At 40.9% G+C, this 18202-nt stretch overlaps 1 protein-coding gene across 5 annotated transcripts in view; it reads left to right on the top strand.

Annotated features, from left to right (window-relative positions):
• PMEL (premelanosome protein) overlaps positions 1 to 12542 on the top strand; it is a 32374-nt gene extending 19832 nt beyond the window's left edge. For 2 of the 5 annotated variants that reach the window (XM_087888771.1, XM_034412588.2), the window contains 5 exons: positions 1927 to 2088; positions 2760 to 2853; positions 3144 to 3346; positions 4187 to 4277; positions 11461 to 12542. In XM_087888771.1, the coding sequence (XP_087744897.1) occupies positions 1927 to 2088; positions 2760 to 2853; positions 3144 to 3346; positions 4187 to 4277; positions 11461 to 11620 (710 nt within the window). In that variant the 3' untranslated portion in view covers positions 11621 to 12542. Of the gene's footprint in view, positions 1 to 1923; positions 2089 to 2759; positions 2854 to 3143; positions 3347 to 4186; positions 4278 to 4655; positions 4743 to 11460 lie in introns of all 5 variants that reach the window. The other 3 variants (XR_015732841.1, XR_015732840.1, XM_034412587.2) reach the window with 3 other exon arrangements.
• Positions 12543 to 18202: the final 5660 nt, after the last annotated feature.

Here is an 18202-nt window from a genome sequence, read left to right as displayed (position 1 = left end):
CTACAAAGTTTCCTCTGATTGATTAATTATTGTTTATGATTGATTAAAACTGTAATTTTACGGCAGTTCTAGAGCAGAGATGAGGCCCTCCACATACTGCTCAGAGTATTTCTTGCTGCTGGCCATGCTGGATTTGTGGTTCAGATACATTTGAGGGACATGAGCAGTGGTGAAATGTAAAATTTGTTACTACCGGTTCTGTGGGTATGGCTTGAGGGGGGGGTGTTAATGTGACTGAGTGGGCGTGGCCAACTTTTTTTTTAACTTTTAAAACCATTTTTTCTACAATCTCTTCGGCCGAAGAGGTTGTTTAAAAATGCTTTTAAAAGCCTCTGACGCTCCCAGCTGAGTTGCCTGACAACATCGTCAGAGGCCTTTTTTTCTTTTAAAAACATTTTTTCTACAGCTTCTTCGGCCCAAGAGGTTGTTTTAAAAAATGCTTTTAAAAGCCTCTGACAACCTCTTCAGCCAAAGAGGTTGTAGAAAAAATGCTTTTGAAAGCCTCTGACGATCCCAGCTGAGCCGCGTGATGATCAGAGGCTTTTTTTTTACTTTTAAAAGCATTTTTTTGGCCAAAGAGGTTGTAGAAAAAATGCTTAAAAAAAAAAAGCCTCTGATCATCGCGTGGCTCAGTTGGGCGTGGGGGGGCCCCAGGGATTTTGTTACCGGTTCTCCGAACCACCCGCTGCCCTCGCTATCTGATTGGGCGATCCGGTCAGAACCGGGAGGATTTCACCCCTGGACATGAGGTTTTCAACCCATATGCAGAAAGCATATGCAATGGGAAGAAAGAATGACCTTGAGGATCAAAAAGAAGAGTCACTACCAAGACATTGATCAGATAAAAGAAAACCGAGTCCAGGCCAGAATTGTAATCCAAGAAAACATCTCAACAAGATAAAAGGAAGAAGAGGAGAAGCACTTTCAGACTTCCAAGATTCTGTTTCTATGAGTTTATAATAAAACCAGTATTAACCTGCAGCAGAGGTGGGTTCCAGCAGGTTCTGACCAGTTCTGGAGAACCAGTAGCGGAAATTTTGAGTAGTTCAGAGAACTGGTAAATACCACCTCTGACTGGCCCCACCCCCATCTATTCTCTGCCTCCCGAGTCCCAGCTGATTGGGAGGAAATAGGGATTTTGCAGTAACCTTCCCCTGGAGTGAGGTGGGAATGGAAATTTTACAGTATCCTTCCCCTGTCACGCCCACCAAGCCATGCCACGCCCATCAAGCCACACCCACAGAACCAGTAGTAAAAAATTTTGAAACCCACCACTGGCCTGCATGACTTTGCTCTCCTAGACTGGACTGTTTTGAAGGGCTGACATCATGATAGTGTTCCTTTTCTTGAATGTCCTACTATTACTCTTCCCAACTTGATCCCATCTAATGCTAGGACAGTTTCTTGAAACTGTAATATATCTGAAACCATCAGGTTTGTGATGAATCCAGATGTTTCATCAGAATGGCAAAACTTGTCATAACATAAGCACCACCACTTGCATATGTATCTGTGACATTATAAATACACAGACAGACAGACAAAAGGGACAGACTTTGTCAGGACAAATATTTAATGTTTCTCCCCATCCTTATGCCTTAGTAACACTTACCTATTCTAATTAGTTATTGTATTCCTGTCACTTATCCTAGACAGGAGTAGGCGACCTAGTATCCTCTAGATTTAATTTCAATTGCCATCAGCCCTGGGAAAGAGCCAGTGGCAAGGGTTGTCAGAAGTTGTGGCCCAAAACATCTGGAAAGGACTAATTTATTCAATTTCTGAGGCAGTCCATTAAATTTATGGCTATTCTTTCCAGCAAATACTATTTTTGAGATGGAGACAATCTGAAGCTAAGGGGGAATACTAATAAGCCTTTATCCATGAATATTATAATATATTTCCAGTATTTTTTTTCCTCAGTAGATGCCTCTGAAGATACAACAGCCATCAATCCAGTGGGTTCGGTTATGCCTGCCACAGGAACAATCGCAGGAGATGTGGTGCAGCTTCTGGTGAAACGCCAGGCACTCCCTGGATGCCTCCTCTATCGTTATGGAACCTTTGCCACTAATCTGGACATCATCCGTAAGTCTAGGGAATGATGGGTAATAGGAACCATTAAGCACCCACACCAATTAGGCCAGAGGCTGTTGGACATCATTGGGCAAGGAGGATGGATCTAAACCACATGCAGAGCCATCTATCTTTAGAAGATGACAGAATAATGTAATTACCATAAGACAGTCTACCCCAATCCAATCGTTGCCACAAATTAAGTTCAAAGCTAGCAGAGAATTCTGGTCAGAGCACATTTAGAAGGTAAGAGTAATATGACATGTCTGGGGCTAAAAGTTACACAAGGTGTTCTGTGAAAATTAAAATGCCCATTCCACACTCTGTTTTCCAAATCTAAAAACAGGTCCATTTTGTGCCATCTTTGGTGCCCTCTGAGCTTGGTTGTTTGCTTGTGCACTGCTGATGTTACTTTGCTAGGTAATAAAACATCTGCAAGCAAATAATCAAGTTCAGAGAGTATCAAAGACTCCACAGTTCAACCCTGAGCTACCAATAGTCTCTTCTATTGGAACCATGTCCTTGTTACCTGAAAAACCAAACATTTTCTTCCAATTAACTTTGGTTTGTAGAGGCCAGGTTTAAAAGGCCTCTACAGGAATGAATCAGAGGGTGAGGAGTGGGGTGGGGAAATATAGGACATCTATGCTGCATAAACACGTCTGTGTTCTCTTTTATTGCAGAGGGCATAGAGAGTGTGGAAATTGTGGAGGTAATACCACTAACACCCACTATTGCTGAGAATGCAGTAGATCTCACTGTGACCTGCCAGGGAAGGTAGGTTTCATAGCTGAAAATAATGACTCTGATAGATTCCTACCTTCTTAAAGTGGTGGTTGAAGCATATGGGAAGAAAGAAAAGATATTGGACATCGAGCAACAGGAGCTGTGAAACAAGCCCCTCTCAAAATGGTGGGTGGTGGGAAAGATTTTTGAATGGCAATATTTGAACAGCATAGCAGTCATGTGGAAATCTTGCCAAGGGGAGTGTTCATATGTATGATTCTGGGAAGGGAACTGGCCTTTTTTGATGGATGGACTAATCAATAGCCTTGTTTCACTTGTAGCCTCCCCCAAGAAGTCTGCACAACCGTTTCAGATCCTGATTGTGTGATAGTCCAGGAGAGTGTGTGCAATCCTGTTCAGCCAAGCCCAGACTGCCAGCTTGTTTTGCGCCAGGCCTTCAACCAATCTGGCCTCTACTGCGTCAACATCTCACTGGCTGATGCCAACACCTTGGCTGTTGCCAGCACCCAAGTCAGCGTTCAGAGTAAGGCCCACTATTCTAGGGTGACCTAAGTCTTCTATAAGACAATGTTCCTTCTGTTTCTCTTTATGTTATTGGCAGTTTTATTGCAATCCCTTGTTCTAGTATGCTGACAACCAGAGGCCAAACACAATGGCTGGGTTTCCGGGGTGGGTTCTAAATTTTTTTACTACCGGTTCTGTGGGTGTGGCTTATTTTGTGGGTGTGGCTTGGTGGGGGGTAATGTGACTGGGTCGGCCAAAGAGGTTATAGAAAAAAATGCTTTTAAAAGCCTCTGACAATCCCAGCTGAGCCACGTGATCATCAGAGGCTTTTTTTATTTTTTTTAAAAGCATTTTTTCGGCCGAAGAGGTTGTAGAAAAAATGCTATTAAAAGTTAAAAAAAAAAGCCTCTGATAAGGTGGGCAGGGTAAGTGAGCGGCGACTGGGCTGGGGACTGGTTCAGGGGTGTAGCCAGCCAATATTATTACCGATTCTCCGAACTACTACAAATTTTTATTACCGGTTCTAGCGAACCGGTGCGAACTGGGAGCAACCCACCACTGCTGGGTTTATACATCATTCTAAGCCACAGTTAACAACTACAGTGGCTAAGTTAACACACAGCTAAGTTAAAAATAAATAAATTGTGTTATGGTTTAAGACGTTAACCAATTTCTTCCTGGTTTATCACCCTTTGTGAAGTATGACAAGGTTGAGGTAGAGTTGCTCACAATCAAGATGATTTTTCCATTAGAAATATAGGCCTATTCTAAAGGAATGGTTTGTGCCATGTTTTTAAAGGAACAGCACACGATCCTTATTATAAGCACCACTAAATATCAATTCCTCTGTTTCTTATAGCAGAAAGAAATCAAGCTTCAGCCCAAATAACATTTGTAGTTGGAGGAATGCTGGTTATTGCTGCCGTGGGAGCTGCTATCTATACCTATCGGTGAGTCTACTCCAGGAGTGGGTTCTACTTACCTTTACTACTGGTTCGCATCGTGCCCGTGTGCGTTCTTCTGCGCATGTGCAGATCACCTATGATGATGTCCGGGTCAGTGGATGGAGCCTCCCGCCGGTTTTACTACCGGTTCTTGTGAACCGGTCCAAACCAGGGGCAACTCATCACTGGTCTACTCCCATTCATATCTGGGTCATTCATCATTAGGCAGGAGTGAACGTACTATGTATATATATTATATACTAACTTATGAGCTAGAGTAGCTACTAACATCTGACTGAAGATAGGACAGTCTGACATTTTCCAACCAAGCGCAAGAGCTGCGGGTTGAATCCTGGCCTAATGTTCATATTCTGCTTTGGCTAGGAGATGATGCAAGGGGATCTGTGCTTTTGCTGCTCATCCACAAAAATCAAGTCCTTATGGCATCTGGGATGGATCTGAAATAGCAAGGTGATTAATCTTTGGAGCATGTTAAGTTACTGCATTGTAGGAGCCTGTAGTCTGCTATGTGTAGGACTGTTTCCTTATCTTGGATGGCAAACCTCAGATAAGGAAGGTTACTCACATGTAGGCGCCAGGAAATGGCATTAAGACCCTAATTCTATAAACAAGAGGAACAGGAGGAAAGGAAGTGGGATGTGTGTTAACCCTAGATAACATTATAAGTGCTTAAGCAAAGCAGTAATGGTTAACCAATGACTCTAGTTACCTGGAAGATTCTGTAGCCAATGAGATGCTGCCAAGTACACTGTAACTTGAAAGTAACAAACTATATAATGTCACTATGTAAGACAATAAAGTTACCACCACATACATCCTCAACCTTTGTGTGTGTGTGGTCACTACAAGTGGCGCCCGAACAGGGACCCTTACTCCGTCCGGCAAGGACTGGTGCACCGTCAGCCATCGTGGCTTCTCCAACCTTCTAAAGGTTTCTGTGAGTATGGGCTCTTCGCTTTCTGAGGAACAAAGAAAGCATGCTGAAGAATTAAGCTATTTACTTAAGAAAAATCACACTGATGTGTCACAATGCAGTCTCTTAAGGCTGGTCCAGGAGATTGCAAATAAGTGTTTATGGTATCCTGAAAAGGGGTCTTTAAGATTATCTGATTGGGAAAAAATTGGGAAAGTTTTACATACTGAACCAAGAGCTAAGGTAGAGATTTTGCAGGTATGGCATTTATGTAGATATGCAGTGGAAAAATTTGGAATTGCTGAACTGTCTCTTTTAACTCCTTCACCTCCAAGTTATTCCAATGCTGTTGTCTGTCCTCCTTCCTCTCCAGAATATGTGATTCTGCCTCTTTCAGCTCCTACTGACATAGATCAGATTACTAAACCTTCTAACTCTGATGTTCAGTCTTCTTTTCAGAAGATGGTAAAATCCTGTAAACAGGATTCCTCCATGCCTGGGGGAGAAATTGCAGAATTGTTGTCTGTATGTCCTGTACAATATCATCAGGGCCAGGGTCAATTGGCAGGACAGCAGATTGCAGAATGGGAAGGACTGCCTTATCAAATTTTAAGAGAAAAGGCTGTCACTGATTATGGTATTAGTGGTAATTTTGTGAGAGGCTTGGTAGAGGGGACAAAAGAGTGCCTTCCCCATGTCTCCTCCTCTAGTCTCTCTTCCGCAGTTTCAGCCATAGCAGGTAATGCTGGGCTTGATTTAATAACTCAGGAATCTGTGGAATTTAAATTTCCTTTGGAAGTTAAATTTATTCCTTCTCAATTTAAGGGCTCTTTTCCCTCTGGTTTAGTGGGTCCTTTGCAATGTGGTCTTCCTAATCCTAATTTAATTCCTAGTTTTTATCAATTGTTGGTGGTTGATTTAAAAGATTGTTTCTTTACTATTCCATTTCAACCACAGGATAAAGAAAAATTTGCTTCAATTCCTGCTCAAACTGTGCTTCCTCCAGCTACCTTCTCATAAAAAGGGGTGCTTTGTAGTCACTGGTGTTATTGATTCTGATTACATTGGAACTCTTTTAATTCAGGCTTGGGTGAACCTTCTTCAAATTCTTCCTGATCGATCCTCTATTGCTTAATCCTCTCTATTACTTCCTTTCACCCTTTGTTATTCATACTAATATTTGGGGTTGGGACCTCCTTTCTTTTTAAATACAAAATTGATTTTGGATGATGGCTCTTCTCCTTAAGTGACTCTTTACTGTCCCCGTGTGGTGTTTTTCATAATAGCATGCCAACTAAACGATATCATTGGTGTGTTTTACCACAGGGCATGCTTAATTCTCCTACTTTGTGCCAGCATTTCGTGAGAAATTTCCATCTTATTTGGTATATCATCGTATGGATGATATTTTAATTGGAACTAAAAAATATAACTTAATTGGCTTTCTGAAATATAAAATGGTTTATGTGTCTATGGATTGTAAATTGCACCAGAATAAATACAGCTGCATGTTTCTTATCTGTACTTAGGACATAAACTGTTGCAGTTTTCTTTCTGCTCCGGCTTTTCCTCATTTAAAGTTACCTAAAGTTATTTCTTTAGTAAATTTGAAACAATTGCTGGGTACTATTAATTGGATTGGCTCATATTTTTTGTTACCTACGCATTGACTTAATCCATTATTTGAATTGACTAAAAAGAAAAAAGCCAGGAGATTTAATTATAGTTTCATCTGTAGTATGTGCTACAGTTGAGAAAATTAATAACATCTTGAGTATCTAATTTGTGGATTGAATCTCTCATAGAAATTGTCAGTTATTTCTTAATATTTCCTCCTAGTAAACTACATAAAAATATTGGGAGTTTTAGAACAACAAAAAGTATATTGTATTAAATGGCTTTATTTGCCTCATTACCATTAAAAAATGTTTTACCCTTGTTGAAAGATATGAGAAAGCAGAAACTTAAGCAGAGTTTCAGCCCCCACCTTTCTCAATGGGTCATTAAGAAGCTGAAGCCAACTTATTTTCCACAACAAAGGAAGGAAAAAATTTACAGGGGCCAGCAACATTTAAAGCAAGATATGGGACACAGGAAAGAAAAGAAAACACCAAGAAGGAAAAGAAATCAAGTTAAAGTAACTAGAATTTTTAACACATGAGGAAAGAAGAAAAACACAGAAATAGCAAGCTGAATAATTATTGTGAATGAACAACTACAAAGGGCCAGGAAAAACAGAGAGTAGACTATAAAACAATTATTTATTAAGAATTTCAAAAGACTTTAAAGGGTCACATAGAAAATCAAAAGATGTTTTAGGATATAAAAAAGGGTTACTCTTACAGTTTAAACAGGCTAACCTCGAAACACTGCTTGATTTATTTGTCTGTCTTCCTATAAACAATAAATTGATTCTAATCTCAAGCAGCTCGACGCAGCACCAAATGGCAAACACACAGCTCAATTAAAGCCTGTTATTCTCCCCATTCATGTAAATCTGTGGGGGAGAGATTTGATGTTGCAGTCTCAAGCAGCTGACCTCCAATCATTTTGAAGCAATCTCCCAGCCGGGAATTTTGAATTCAAGAAGGGAAAGCTTTGCCTCCTAGCAATCCTTAAAGGGAAAGGCTTCTTTTTCATTCCTTAAAGGGAAAGGCTTCTTTTTCATTCCAACACTTTTATTTAAGCTATTGCTGAAATTATAACCTTGGGGCGTACTTAAGCCTGTTGAAGAAATGGAACTGACTTAATAAGTATCTTTCTTTCTATCTTAAAATCTGACTTTAACTTTTATTTTCAGAATAATTTATTTCTTTAGTGTGCTTTAATTGACTATGTAGGTTGTATTTCATATCATCTGTCTACAGATCCTAGGTTTATTTGCTTAATGATTCATCTATTGTTTTCCTTCTCCACTACCGCAAGCTCTTTGTTTTTCTGATGGGGGAGGAACGAGAGGAGTGATTGCTTACAAAGATCCTCATGAGGACTTCTGGAAAGTTTTCTCTCAATGTTCGGAATTGTCTGTTGTTATTTTAGCTTTCCAGATTTTTTCTCAACAGATTTTAATTTGATCTCTGATTTTCAGTATGTGTGTCAACTGATTTTTAATCTCCCTAGTGCATATGTTACACTATCTTTGGATGACGATCTTCTGTCTCTCTTTTTGACATTACAGCAAGTTTTACAAATTAGAAAGAATTAAATTTATATTGTACATATTAGGAGTCATCAGTCTTTCCAGGTATGTTATCAGAAGGAAATGCTGTTGCAGACAACGGAGCAGCATGTGTAATCTGTTACTCCATGGAAAAGTCATTCATATTTTCATCAAAATGCAAAATCTTTGGCAAAACAGTTTCATATTCCTTTGGCACAGGCTCAGGATATTGTATGAGCGTGTCCCTCCTGCCAACAGTCAGCTATTCCGTTCCCCAGTGGGGTCAACCCTAGGGGTACCTCTGCCAATTTACTTGGAATTATTTAACTCTTGTAGATTCTTTTTCAGATGTTCCTGTTAATGTTCATTTTCATGCAATAGAACCACTGACAAGACCGCTAGTAAAGTATTGTCTTGCTCCTAATCCTGAGTAACAACCTTCGCCAATCACATGGGAGCAAGTGAAGGCTACAACATAACAAGATCAACAACAATTGAGTCAAGCTGATCTACCTCAAACTCCTGAAAATCTAGTTGCTGTTTTTGCTATTATTATAGCTAATTCTGTCACAATTCTTTTTTTGTATTCTCTTGTCTTCTCTTAGTTGTTACTGCTTTGAATAATACTCAACACTCAACTTAATCCTAAACTTAATTCTGTTCATTGGTGTTATCTTTGTACTAATCAATATACTAGAGGCTTATGTTTTTGCTGTTATGCTCGCCATACTTGGCTTAACAATTGGAATGATTATGCTAAGGCTTGACATATTTTATTGAAAGTAGGGAATTATAGTTATTGTACTGACTATTATTGGCTCTGGGAAACCTTTAATTCTTCTTTGTATGGACCCAATATTGTGCCTGAAATGTATCCTGATAATTTTCCTATTTTTAACGTTTTTAACGCTTCTATGTGGTTCTTTTTTGACAAATATGCAACCAATGTACACCCTCAGAACTATCAGTGTGCTGCTATTGGCTACTTTTCCCTACCTGTGCAGATTGGTGCTCTCTCTTCTTCTTCACAACAATGATGTTCTCTATTAAGTCCTACATGTAATGATGAAGTTATCATTGATACACAACTATCCTCTCTCAATACCTTTGGCTGTGCTGTGGCTGGAGCTATTACTGGGGTGATCACCTTAGGGGCTTACCCTGGAATAATAGCTCAAGAAAATAGACATTCTATCCTGGGCTTAACATGTCGCCTGGAGAAATAAATTAATGCCACTGCTGCTATTGTTCGTGATCTTCAACATGAAACTGAGGACCTGAATCAGGATGTGCTCCAACAACTTTTTGCTATTGACTATTTGTTAGCACAACAAAGAGATTTTTGTAAACTTGTTGGCTGTCATGGATGTGCTGTTCATTTTCACTCTTTGAACAGAACCATTGAAGATGAACTTGCTAAACTTCAATCATATTTTCAGAATAATGTTCATGCTATTTCCTTTTCTTTTGACTGGTTGACCTGGCTTAAGCAGTTGTTTTTTTATGCTGTGATTATTATTGTAACGTTAGTTACTTGCTGTTGTTTCATTCAGTGTATTCCCTCATCAATTCTATGTTTCGTCCTGTTCCTCTTTTTCTGCCTCCTCGTCAAATGCGATATATACAAAAACATTTGTTCCCTCAAAATTAAATAAAAAGAGAGGATATGTAGGAGCCTGTAGTCTGCTATGTGTAGGACTGTTTCCTTATCTTGGATGGCAAACCTCAGATAAGGAAGGTTACTCACATGTAGGCGCCAGGAAATGGCATTAAGACCCTAATTCTATAAACAAGAGGAACAGGAGGAAAGGAAGTGGGATGTGTGTTAACCCTAGATAACATTATAAGTGCTTAAGCAAAGCAGTAATGGTTAACCAATGACTCTAGTTACCTGGAAGATTCTGTAGCCAATGAGATGCTGCCAAGTACACTGTAACTTGAAAGTAACAAACTATATAATGTCACTATGTAAGACAATAAAGTTACCACCACATACATCCTCAACCTTTGTGTGTGTGTGGTCACTACACTGCATCAGAACAGAGAAAAGAATATCTGGCTGGACGTTGACCGATAGTGACTCTCCAAGATTGCAAGCAAAGGTTTGCCCTGTAGTTACAATCCTTGAACTAGGCATGCCTCAGATGCGTTCTGCTCTAACTACAGACTTCCTTTCCTCTATTAAACTCTCCATTAGGTACTTTGAATAGGGACACGGTGGCTCAGTGGCTAAGACGCTGAGCTTATCGATTGAAAGGTCGGCAGTTCAGTGGTTTGAATCCCTAGTGCTGCGTAATGGGATGAGCTCCTGTCACTTGTCCCAGCTTCTGCCAACCTAGCAGTTCGAAAGCATGTAAAAAATGCAAGTAGAAAAATAGGGACCACCTTTGGTGGGAAGGTAACAGCATTCCATGTGCCTTTGGCATTTAGTCATGCCGGCCACATGACCACGGAGACGTCTTTGGACAGCACTGGATCTTCAGCTTTGAAACAGAGATGAGCCCCCTAGAGTCAAAAACGACTAGCACATATGTGCAAGGTGAACCTTTACCTTTACATTTTGTGTACTTTGACATTTAAGGAGACAACAGCAGAGATGGAGCAGCTTTACTAGGGTAAAATCAGAGTAACAAGGGCAATTTGCCTAAAGACATAACAAAGGAGTTAATCTAATCTGTGAAGTTTCTACATAACAAATATTCCTCCCCAGAATTTCATTAATCATTGATTAATCTCATTGTCTGTCTTACTTTTTACAGGGCTTCTTATAGTATCGTGCAATTTATTCCTTAGGCCTTCTGGGTACGATTCCAACTATAAACTAAGCACTCTGAATGGCCAGTTCACCCTTGTTGTATTGTTTATGGCAGGCATTTTGCAGAGTCCACCTGGTGGAGGTCTTTATCCTTCATAGGGCCGTTGAACAGCAAAAGACTAAATCTTTACAGGTTGAGTTCTTCTCTTTTGCCAGACAAAGAATGTTAAGAGTTCTTATTCAAAAGAGCAAGCAGAGTAAGGAACATGGAGATGCTTTGGGTGCTTTTAAACATCATCAATGCGCTCAAGATTGTTACTAATGTCTTCCTTGGTTACAGGCATTTGAGACACATCCCTCTACGGGCCATGATGTCTCCTGGCACTTCTCCAAGGAACTGGTTTCCTGACCGCACAGCTGCACGCCTCTTCCTTGGCCAGGCGTTTGGCCGGAGGGCCAGTGGAGAGAGCAGCCCCTTGCTCAGTGGCAACGTCATCTAAATGGAAGTCAACAAGTTTTGCAAACTAAAAACTGAACGCGTTGAGCCCTTACTCAGAAAGAAAACCATGCCCCCTATAGTTCCCTTAAGTTGATGCTCTTCTGATGCCAGCTGAGTAAACTCTCAGCCACTTTGAGGTGCCATCTCAGTGCCTGCCTGGGTGGGGAGATACAGACAGCACTGAAGGAAGTGTAGTCATTTTTAGAGCACCACAATTGCATTCAGCCCATGCCATGCTGGTCCTAGAGAGTCAAGACAGCTGTTCATTCAGCTTTCTGACATACTTAGTTGGGTAAAGGAGAAAATCAGCATTGTAGTTTTGGGATTGTTAAGTTTCTAAATTAACGTCCTACAATTGGCCAGGTCTTCTAACAAATGATAAGAGGGTTAACCCTGTTCATCAATTACTGGCCATGTTCTTAAACAGCCCCTTAAAAATGGGGCTGCATTAAAACTCTGACTCCATTTTATTTTCTATGCCCCCAAACTAGATGGGGGAGTGAATCCTGACAGGAAAGATATGAGAGAGAATAATATCATCTCTATCTTGTCTGCACCAGCATGATCACCAATCAGCCATTGCAGACTTTTATTTTTTCCAACAAGAAAAAAGAAAAAGAAAAAAAAAAAGAGGAACCAGCAGCACAAAGTGACAGCACTCAAATGAAATGGTTCACATCTGCTTCTAAGACATCCTTAGTAGCATATTGCTGTTATGCATAAGCATTTCCCAGGGAAGAGGCACATTAAGTTTAACCCATGTCATGCAAACCCAGAGAGAACCAACAAGATGCAGGCTGGTATCATTTAAGCCAATGGAGCATCTCTGTATTTTTTTTTTAATTTTTGTCTGTCCATCTTTTCTTTAAAAACACAGTATTTCCTTTATACACCATGAACAAATATATCAAGAGTTTGATGGACTACTTCTCAGTGTGATGTTTGTCTATGCAAGGTGAGCCACTTAGGTGGGGAAGAGAAGTCAAATTGTGACATCCCATTTGCTAGCTGAAGGACAGTCTAGAATTAGGTTCTAGCACTGGTCAGTACCAAGAGACCATCTCATAAGGGAATGGATTTCCAGCTGCCTCATTGGCACTGCATTGTGAGCAAGATAACAGAGCTCAAACTGGATCCTGGTGGCTCCAGGGGACAGAAAGAGGAGGAGAAACAAGACACAAAAGCAGTCTTGGGCAATTCTGGAGGTGAAAGTGGGAATAAGTGTGGCTGCATTTCACAAAACAAATTCTGCAAAAGTTTCTTCCAAAAAGAGGTGCTAGTACCGAGAACAGGAGAAAGGACAGACTGATATAAAGCGAGCATTAATATCTACAACCACTTCATATTCTTCAGATAACAATCAGAGAATAAACTTCAGAGATTCCTTTGAAATTGGATGCCTGGGAAGAGAGCAATATGAGGCAAGTCAGAGAGGACAAAGGAATCTACAATTTATTTGAAAAATAATTCCCAGGTCAGGGCGTGGTCTAGGCCTAAGGCAGTGATGGCAAAACTATGACACATGCATCAAAGGTGATACGCCATGTTTTGGGTGACACTCTGGGTTCATCAACATCCGACAACTATTCTCAAAAGTAGGCCCCATTCTCACAGAGTTTTCTGGGGAACTCTGGGCCATGTGGCACACACCGTTCCCCAAGGCTTGCACTCCTGTTGAGGACTGGCACATGCTGGCCTTTTTGAATGGCAGTGGTGGTGCTACTCAGGCTGAAGTGAAGGCCTAGGTGGCTAGGCCTCTACTTCATGCCCATCCTGAGCTGCCACCAAGTGTATCTGCTCAGGGTGGCCTAGGGAGGAGAAGTGTTTGTCCTGCTTGGGGGGGGGGTGATACACCAGCAGAGTCAAGTGAAGCATTTTCCAAATTTTGGACAAGCCGAGCATGAAAGGCTTGCCATCACTGGCCTAGGGTTTCTTGGATAGCAGGCAAAGCAGGGTTTGCTGCGGTCCTAAATTTCTGGAAAAGTTGTGGAATGCAGTGGGAAGAGCGAGCCATCTGTTAGAGTGAAAGCCATTTAAGGCCATAACTACTCCTACTCCAAAACAGAATAGTAATTTGACACAGAGTAATTCAATATGTGAAGACAAACTGTTACTGTCTTTCCCCGAAAATAAGACCCTGTCTTATATTTTTTTGAACCCTGAAATAAGCGCTTGGCCTTATTGCCATGCACTCAAAAGCCCGATTGGGCTTATTATCAGGGGATGTCTTATTTCGGGGGAAACGGTATATAGCGTTGGAGTTCCTTACAAATTCTGAAATTGGGGGAAGGGGCTTTGCAATTAAAATGATATATGTGGTTTGGTAATCTAAGACTGGTTTACTAACACTGTGTAATCTAAAGCTGGTCTTGCCTTTTCTAAGTACAGATGGACATCTGTATTAGCAGCTACAAGCCACATGGGAACAATAACCACCAAAAGCAGATTAGCCATGTTGCTATAGTAATATTAAGACTTTCTGCATGGCCCTATAACAAAACCTTTGAGAAGAACAAAAACTGACATGACTGTGCAACAAGGCTACTCATCAGTGGTGAAATCCAAATTTTTTTACTACCGGTTCTGTGGGTATGGCTTGGTGGGCGTGGCAGGGGAAGGATACTGCAAAATCCTCATTCTTGGAGAAAGGATATTGCAAAATCTCCATTCCCACTCTACTCTGGGACCAGTCAGAGGTAGTATTTGCCGGTTCTCCAAGCTACTCAAAATTTCTGCTGCCGGTTCTCCAAACTGCTCAAAATTTCCGCTACCAGTTCTCCAGAACCTGCTGAATTTCACCTCTGCTACTCATCCTGATGAGGGTTTTCTGCTTAATTACATTTGTATCGTCAGCAAAAGTAAATTTGAACTTTATCAAGTTTTACTTATTTGTGCTTGAGGGTGAGGTAAGTGCAAAGGCAGGAAGTCACTTAAATCATTTCAATTGACAAAAAGTTCTGATTGGGAAGATTTTGGAATGATTAGGGATGATTTGTCCCATTCCCGCCTATTATTGTAAGGTGGTTTTGGTTCTTCCTGAAAACCCCCAAAGCAGTTTGAAAACTCCAGAAATGAGTGGAAAAAAATTACAGCTCTACTTTAAGATGCCAAGAATGTGATATCAGAAAATTAGACACACTGCATGATGTTATAGGTCAGTAAAATATATTACTTTCTTATGTCCTTATTTCATACCGCATTACCGCATTCATTTGGCTGCCTGCAAAAATCCCACATGTTGTTAATATGAAGTTTTGAAAAGTCAGCCAAGCCCCTTTCCCCTGGAAAACCCTGCTTGGTGTGGTTACAGGGAGGGTGAGGTCAGTGTTCCCACAAACTGACCAACAACTCACCCATAAGCCCCCGAGAACCTAAAAAAATAAATTAGCTTCACAGCACTTTTTACAGCCAAGGTAGAAATAATTCACCATAGCAACAATTGCTGAAAAAGTTATTATTTGAATTGGGCTGGGTGTGAAACTAATTCTTCAGCAGTGCAAACTACTGCCCAAGTTGGGTCACAATGCCAATTTTTGGTATACAAATTATTCCATTTGCTAATTAGCCCTTCCCTCATCAGGCATCCTTGACTTGTGCTCATTGGTCAAGCTGGTTCCAGAATGTGAAAGCAGTGGTCGAACCCATTCAGATGGCTCCAGGCTCATGAGGGTTTCTAATCACACTTGTTATTTAATAATAAATAATAATAAAGTATTAAATTCAATAGTTCAAGATTTTGTGAGGGCCCAAGTTCCAAATGGATTAAAACTTTTTTAATACTGTACTACTGTACAGTCCTAGGCTGCGTTAACAGAGGGATAGAATCAAGATCACGTGAAGTTTTTATGCTACTTTATAATGCCTTGGTAAAACCACACTCGGAATACTGCATCCAGTTTTGGTTGCCACAATGTAAAAAAGATGTTGAGACTCTAGAAAGAGTACAGAGAAGAGCAACAAAGATGATTAGGAGACTGGAGGTTAAAACATATAAAGAACAGTTGCTGGAATTGAGTAGGTCTAGTTTAATGAAAAGACTAGGGGTGACATGACAGCAGTCTTCTAGCCCCTCAGCGGCTGCCACAAAGAAGAGGGAGTCAAGCTATTCTCCAAAGCACCTGAAGGCAGGACAAAAAGCAATGGATGGAAACTAATCAAGGAGAGAAGCAACCTAGAACTAAGGAGAAATTTCCTGACAGTTAGAACAATTAATCAGTGGAATGACTTCCCTCAGAAGTTTTGGGTGCTTCAACACTGTAGACTTTAAAGAAGAGATTGGACAAACATTTGTCTGAAATGGTATAGGGTTTCCTGCCTAAGAAGGGGTTGGACTAGAAGACCTCCAAGGTCCATTCCAACTCTGTTATTCTGTTACTATCACCAAGACTGAATAAAGGTTGTGTAAGACTAAATGCAGAGCACCGAATGGAGACCACGCTGGTGTCACTGTTTTGTTCCTGCTACAGTGTTTGAGACAGATCTCTTGTTCTCCCTCAAGTACTTCCCATGCCATACTCTTCTATAATTTGAATAGAGGATGCAAGTGCTCAGATTCATTCCTTATTTCATAACAACACAGAAGCATCTTTAAGTCCAATAAAATCTAATAAAATCTCTGTAAATGCTAACTCTTTTAAGTAGCCTTGTCTTGCTCAACAGGCCATAAAATATTATCTATCTGATGTATTTTATTTTCCAATGGTTTTGTTTCCATGTTCCCTTTGTTTTCCCAGTTCATGCTGCTACGTTGAGAGCTGTATTCGATTTTGTTTTTAAAACACACTGAAATAACATATCAAGTTTCCTCATTATCGGTAATGAACAGCGCTTACATTGTGCTTTTTCTCTGGAATCCCTTGACCATCTGCCTCTTATTTCCATTTTAATCTCAGAACTCTCAGTGTAGCTCCTGACAGAATGGGATGTCAACCGGGTCTCCCAGTTACATTCTGACATTCTAACCAGGTTAGGGCTGTGCAGGGCTTCTGATTCAAGTGGGAATACATGAGCACAAACACAGGGTTTGTTTACAAGCTCATGAAAACAGGCAAAGTGGTTTCCAGAATCTCGGAAACCACAGATATCAGCATATTGTACCTCTGTGAGAAACATCTGTGGTTTAAAATGGGTTTTCCCACATGGCCTTGCAATACAGACACCAGCTCCATTGTTTCATTCTATGAGTCACTAAACAAAAAATCCGATCTCCCATCCCAGGCCAAAAACAATACATTACAACCAGGTCTAACAAGCCACAGCCTTCCTTCTTTATTGCACAACACTCCAGCAGTGGAAGTTTTACTGAAGAAATTGTGAGGGACAGAATGGTTCATATACCACCAGCTACCCTTTGTTGACTGAACCACACTGGCTGGGTTCACACTAAGCCAGGGGTGTCAAACTCAAGGCCTGGGGGCCGGATCTGGCGCACGGGGTGCTTAGACCTGGCCCCCAAGGCTGCCCTGGAAACAGCAAAGGACCAGCCCGCGGTGCCTCTGCCAGTGAAAACAGAGCTCAGGAGGGCTGTGTGCGTCACTCCCAAGCTCCATTTTCACTGGCAGAGGGTTGCAGGAGGCCGTTGCAGCTGAAAATGGAGCTTGCAGAAGCCACAGGAGATACTCCCAACTCCATTTTCACTGGCAGAGGGTTCCAGGAGGCCATTGCAGCTGAAAACGGAGCCCGGGAGCCCATTTTTGCTGGCAGAACGCTCGGGCCACCACAGGCCCACCCCGGCCCCCCAAGGTCAAACACAACCCTGATGTGGCCCTCAATGAAATTGAGTTTGAGCTAAGCTATAAACCAGTGTTTACAAAGCACAATGGTTGGACACAGTTACAAAGAAACCACACTGATGTCTTAGAACAAGGTGACCTAAAGCTTGGTCCCTCTAAAAGATAGATCTGGGGCATTAGGGTGATAAAATTAGCAAAAGGTGAGGATGATTTCAGAGGGAGGGGATTAAGCTATTCCACACTTTTTGTGTTGCATCATATTCTGCTTTTTATGGGTGTCTTGCAACACGTTGGGCCTTTACACAGCACAACTGCACTGCAGTGCTGTGTGCCTAGAAATTTCAATTGGAGAATGCTGGGAATCTTCTGTTAATTTTTCAGGGTATGTTCCAAACGAGAGCATAATCCTAGTGCCACAAAGGAATAAACAATGTGTTATAACAAAATAAAAAGGTAGCCTTCTGACTTTCATAAGATTGATTGTGAAAAACATTCTTGACTATTGTCCAGTGTCCCCTAATCTTACTGAACAAGTTTTTTGCACACTTGGTACTAAAAACTATCCCAGTCCTTGACAGATAGAATTTGGGATGACTAAATCAAACATCGAACCTGCAACTGTGAAAATCTATAATGCTTGCTTTTACCTTGTTATTATTATTCCTGTGTAATCTTATATTACCTTCTTGCACACAGTATAGTGAAGGAAAGCGGGAAAAGCAGCAAATCCATGCCGACAGCTTTATAAATCCAATTAAGGCTTTCATTGTGAGCAGATATATCAACAAATGTGCTGGTCTCCAATTTTTCATCCTCTGTACGACTGCAACACATTGCATGGATGTTTCATG

Source organism: Pantherophis guttatus, chromosome 2 (genome assembly GCF_059756535.1).
Source record: "Pantherophis guttatus breed Tessera chromosome 2, ASM5975653v1, whole genome shotgun sequence".
Taxonomy (NCBI): domain Eukaryota; kingdom Metazoa; phylum Chordata; class Lepidosauria; order Squamata; family Colubridae; genus Pantherophis; species Pantherophis guttatus.
Note: the sequence above shows the minus strand (reverse complement) of the source record. Positions and strands in the feature narration are given on the sequence as shown.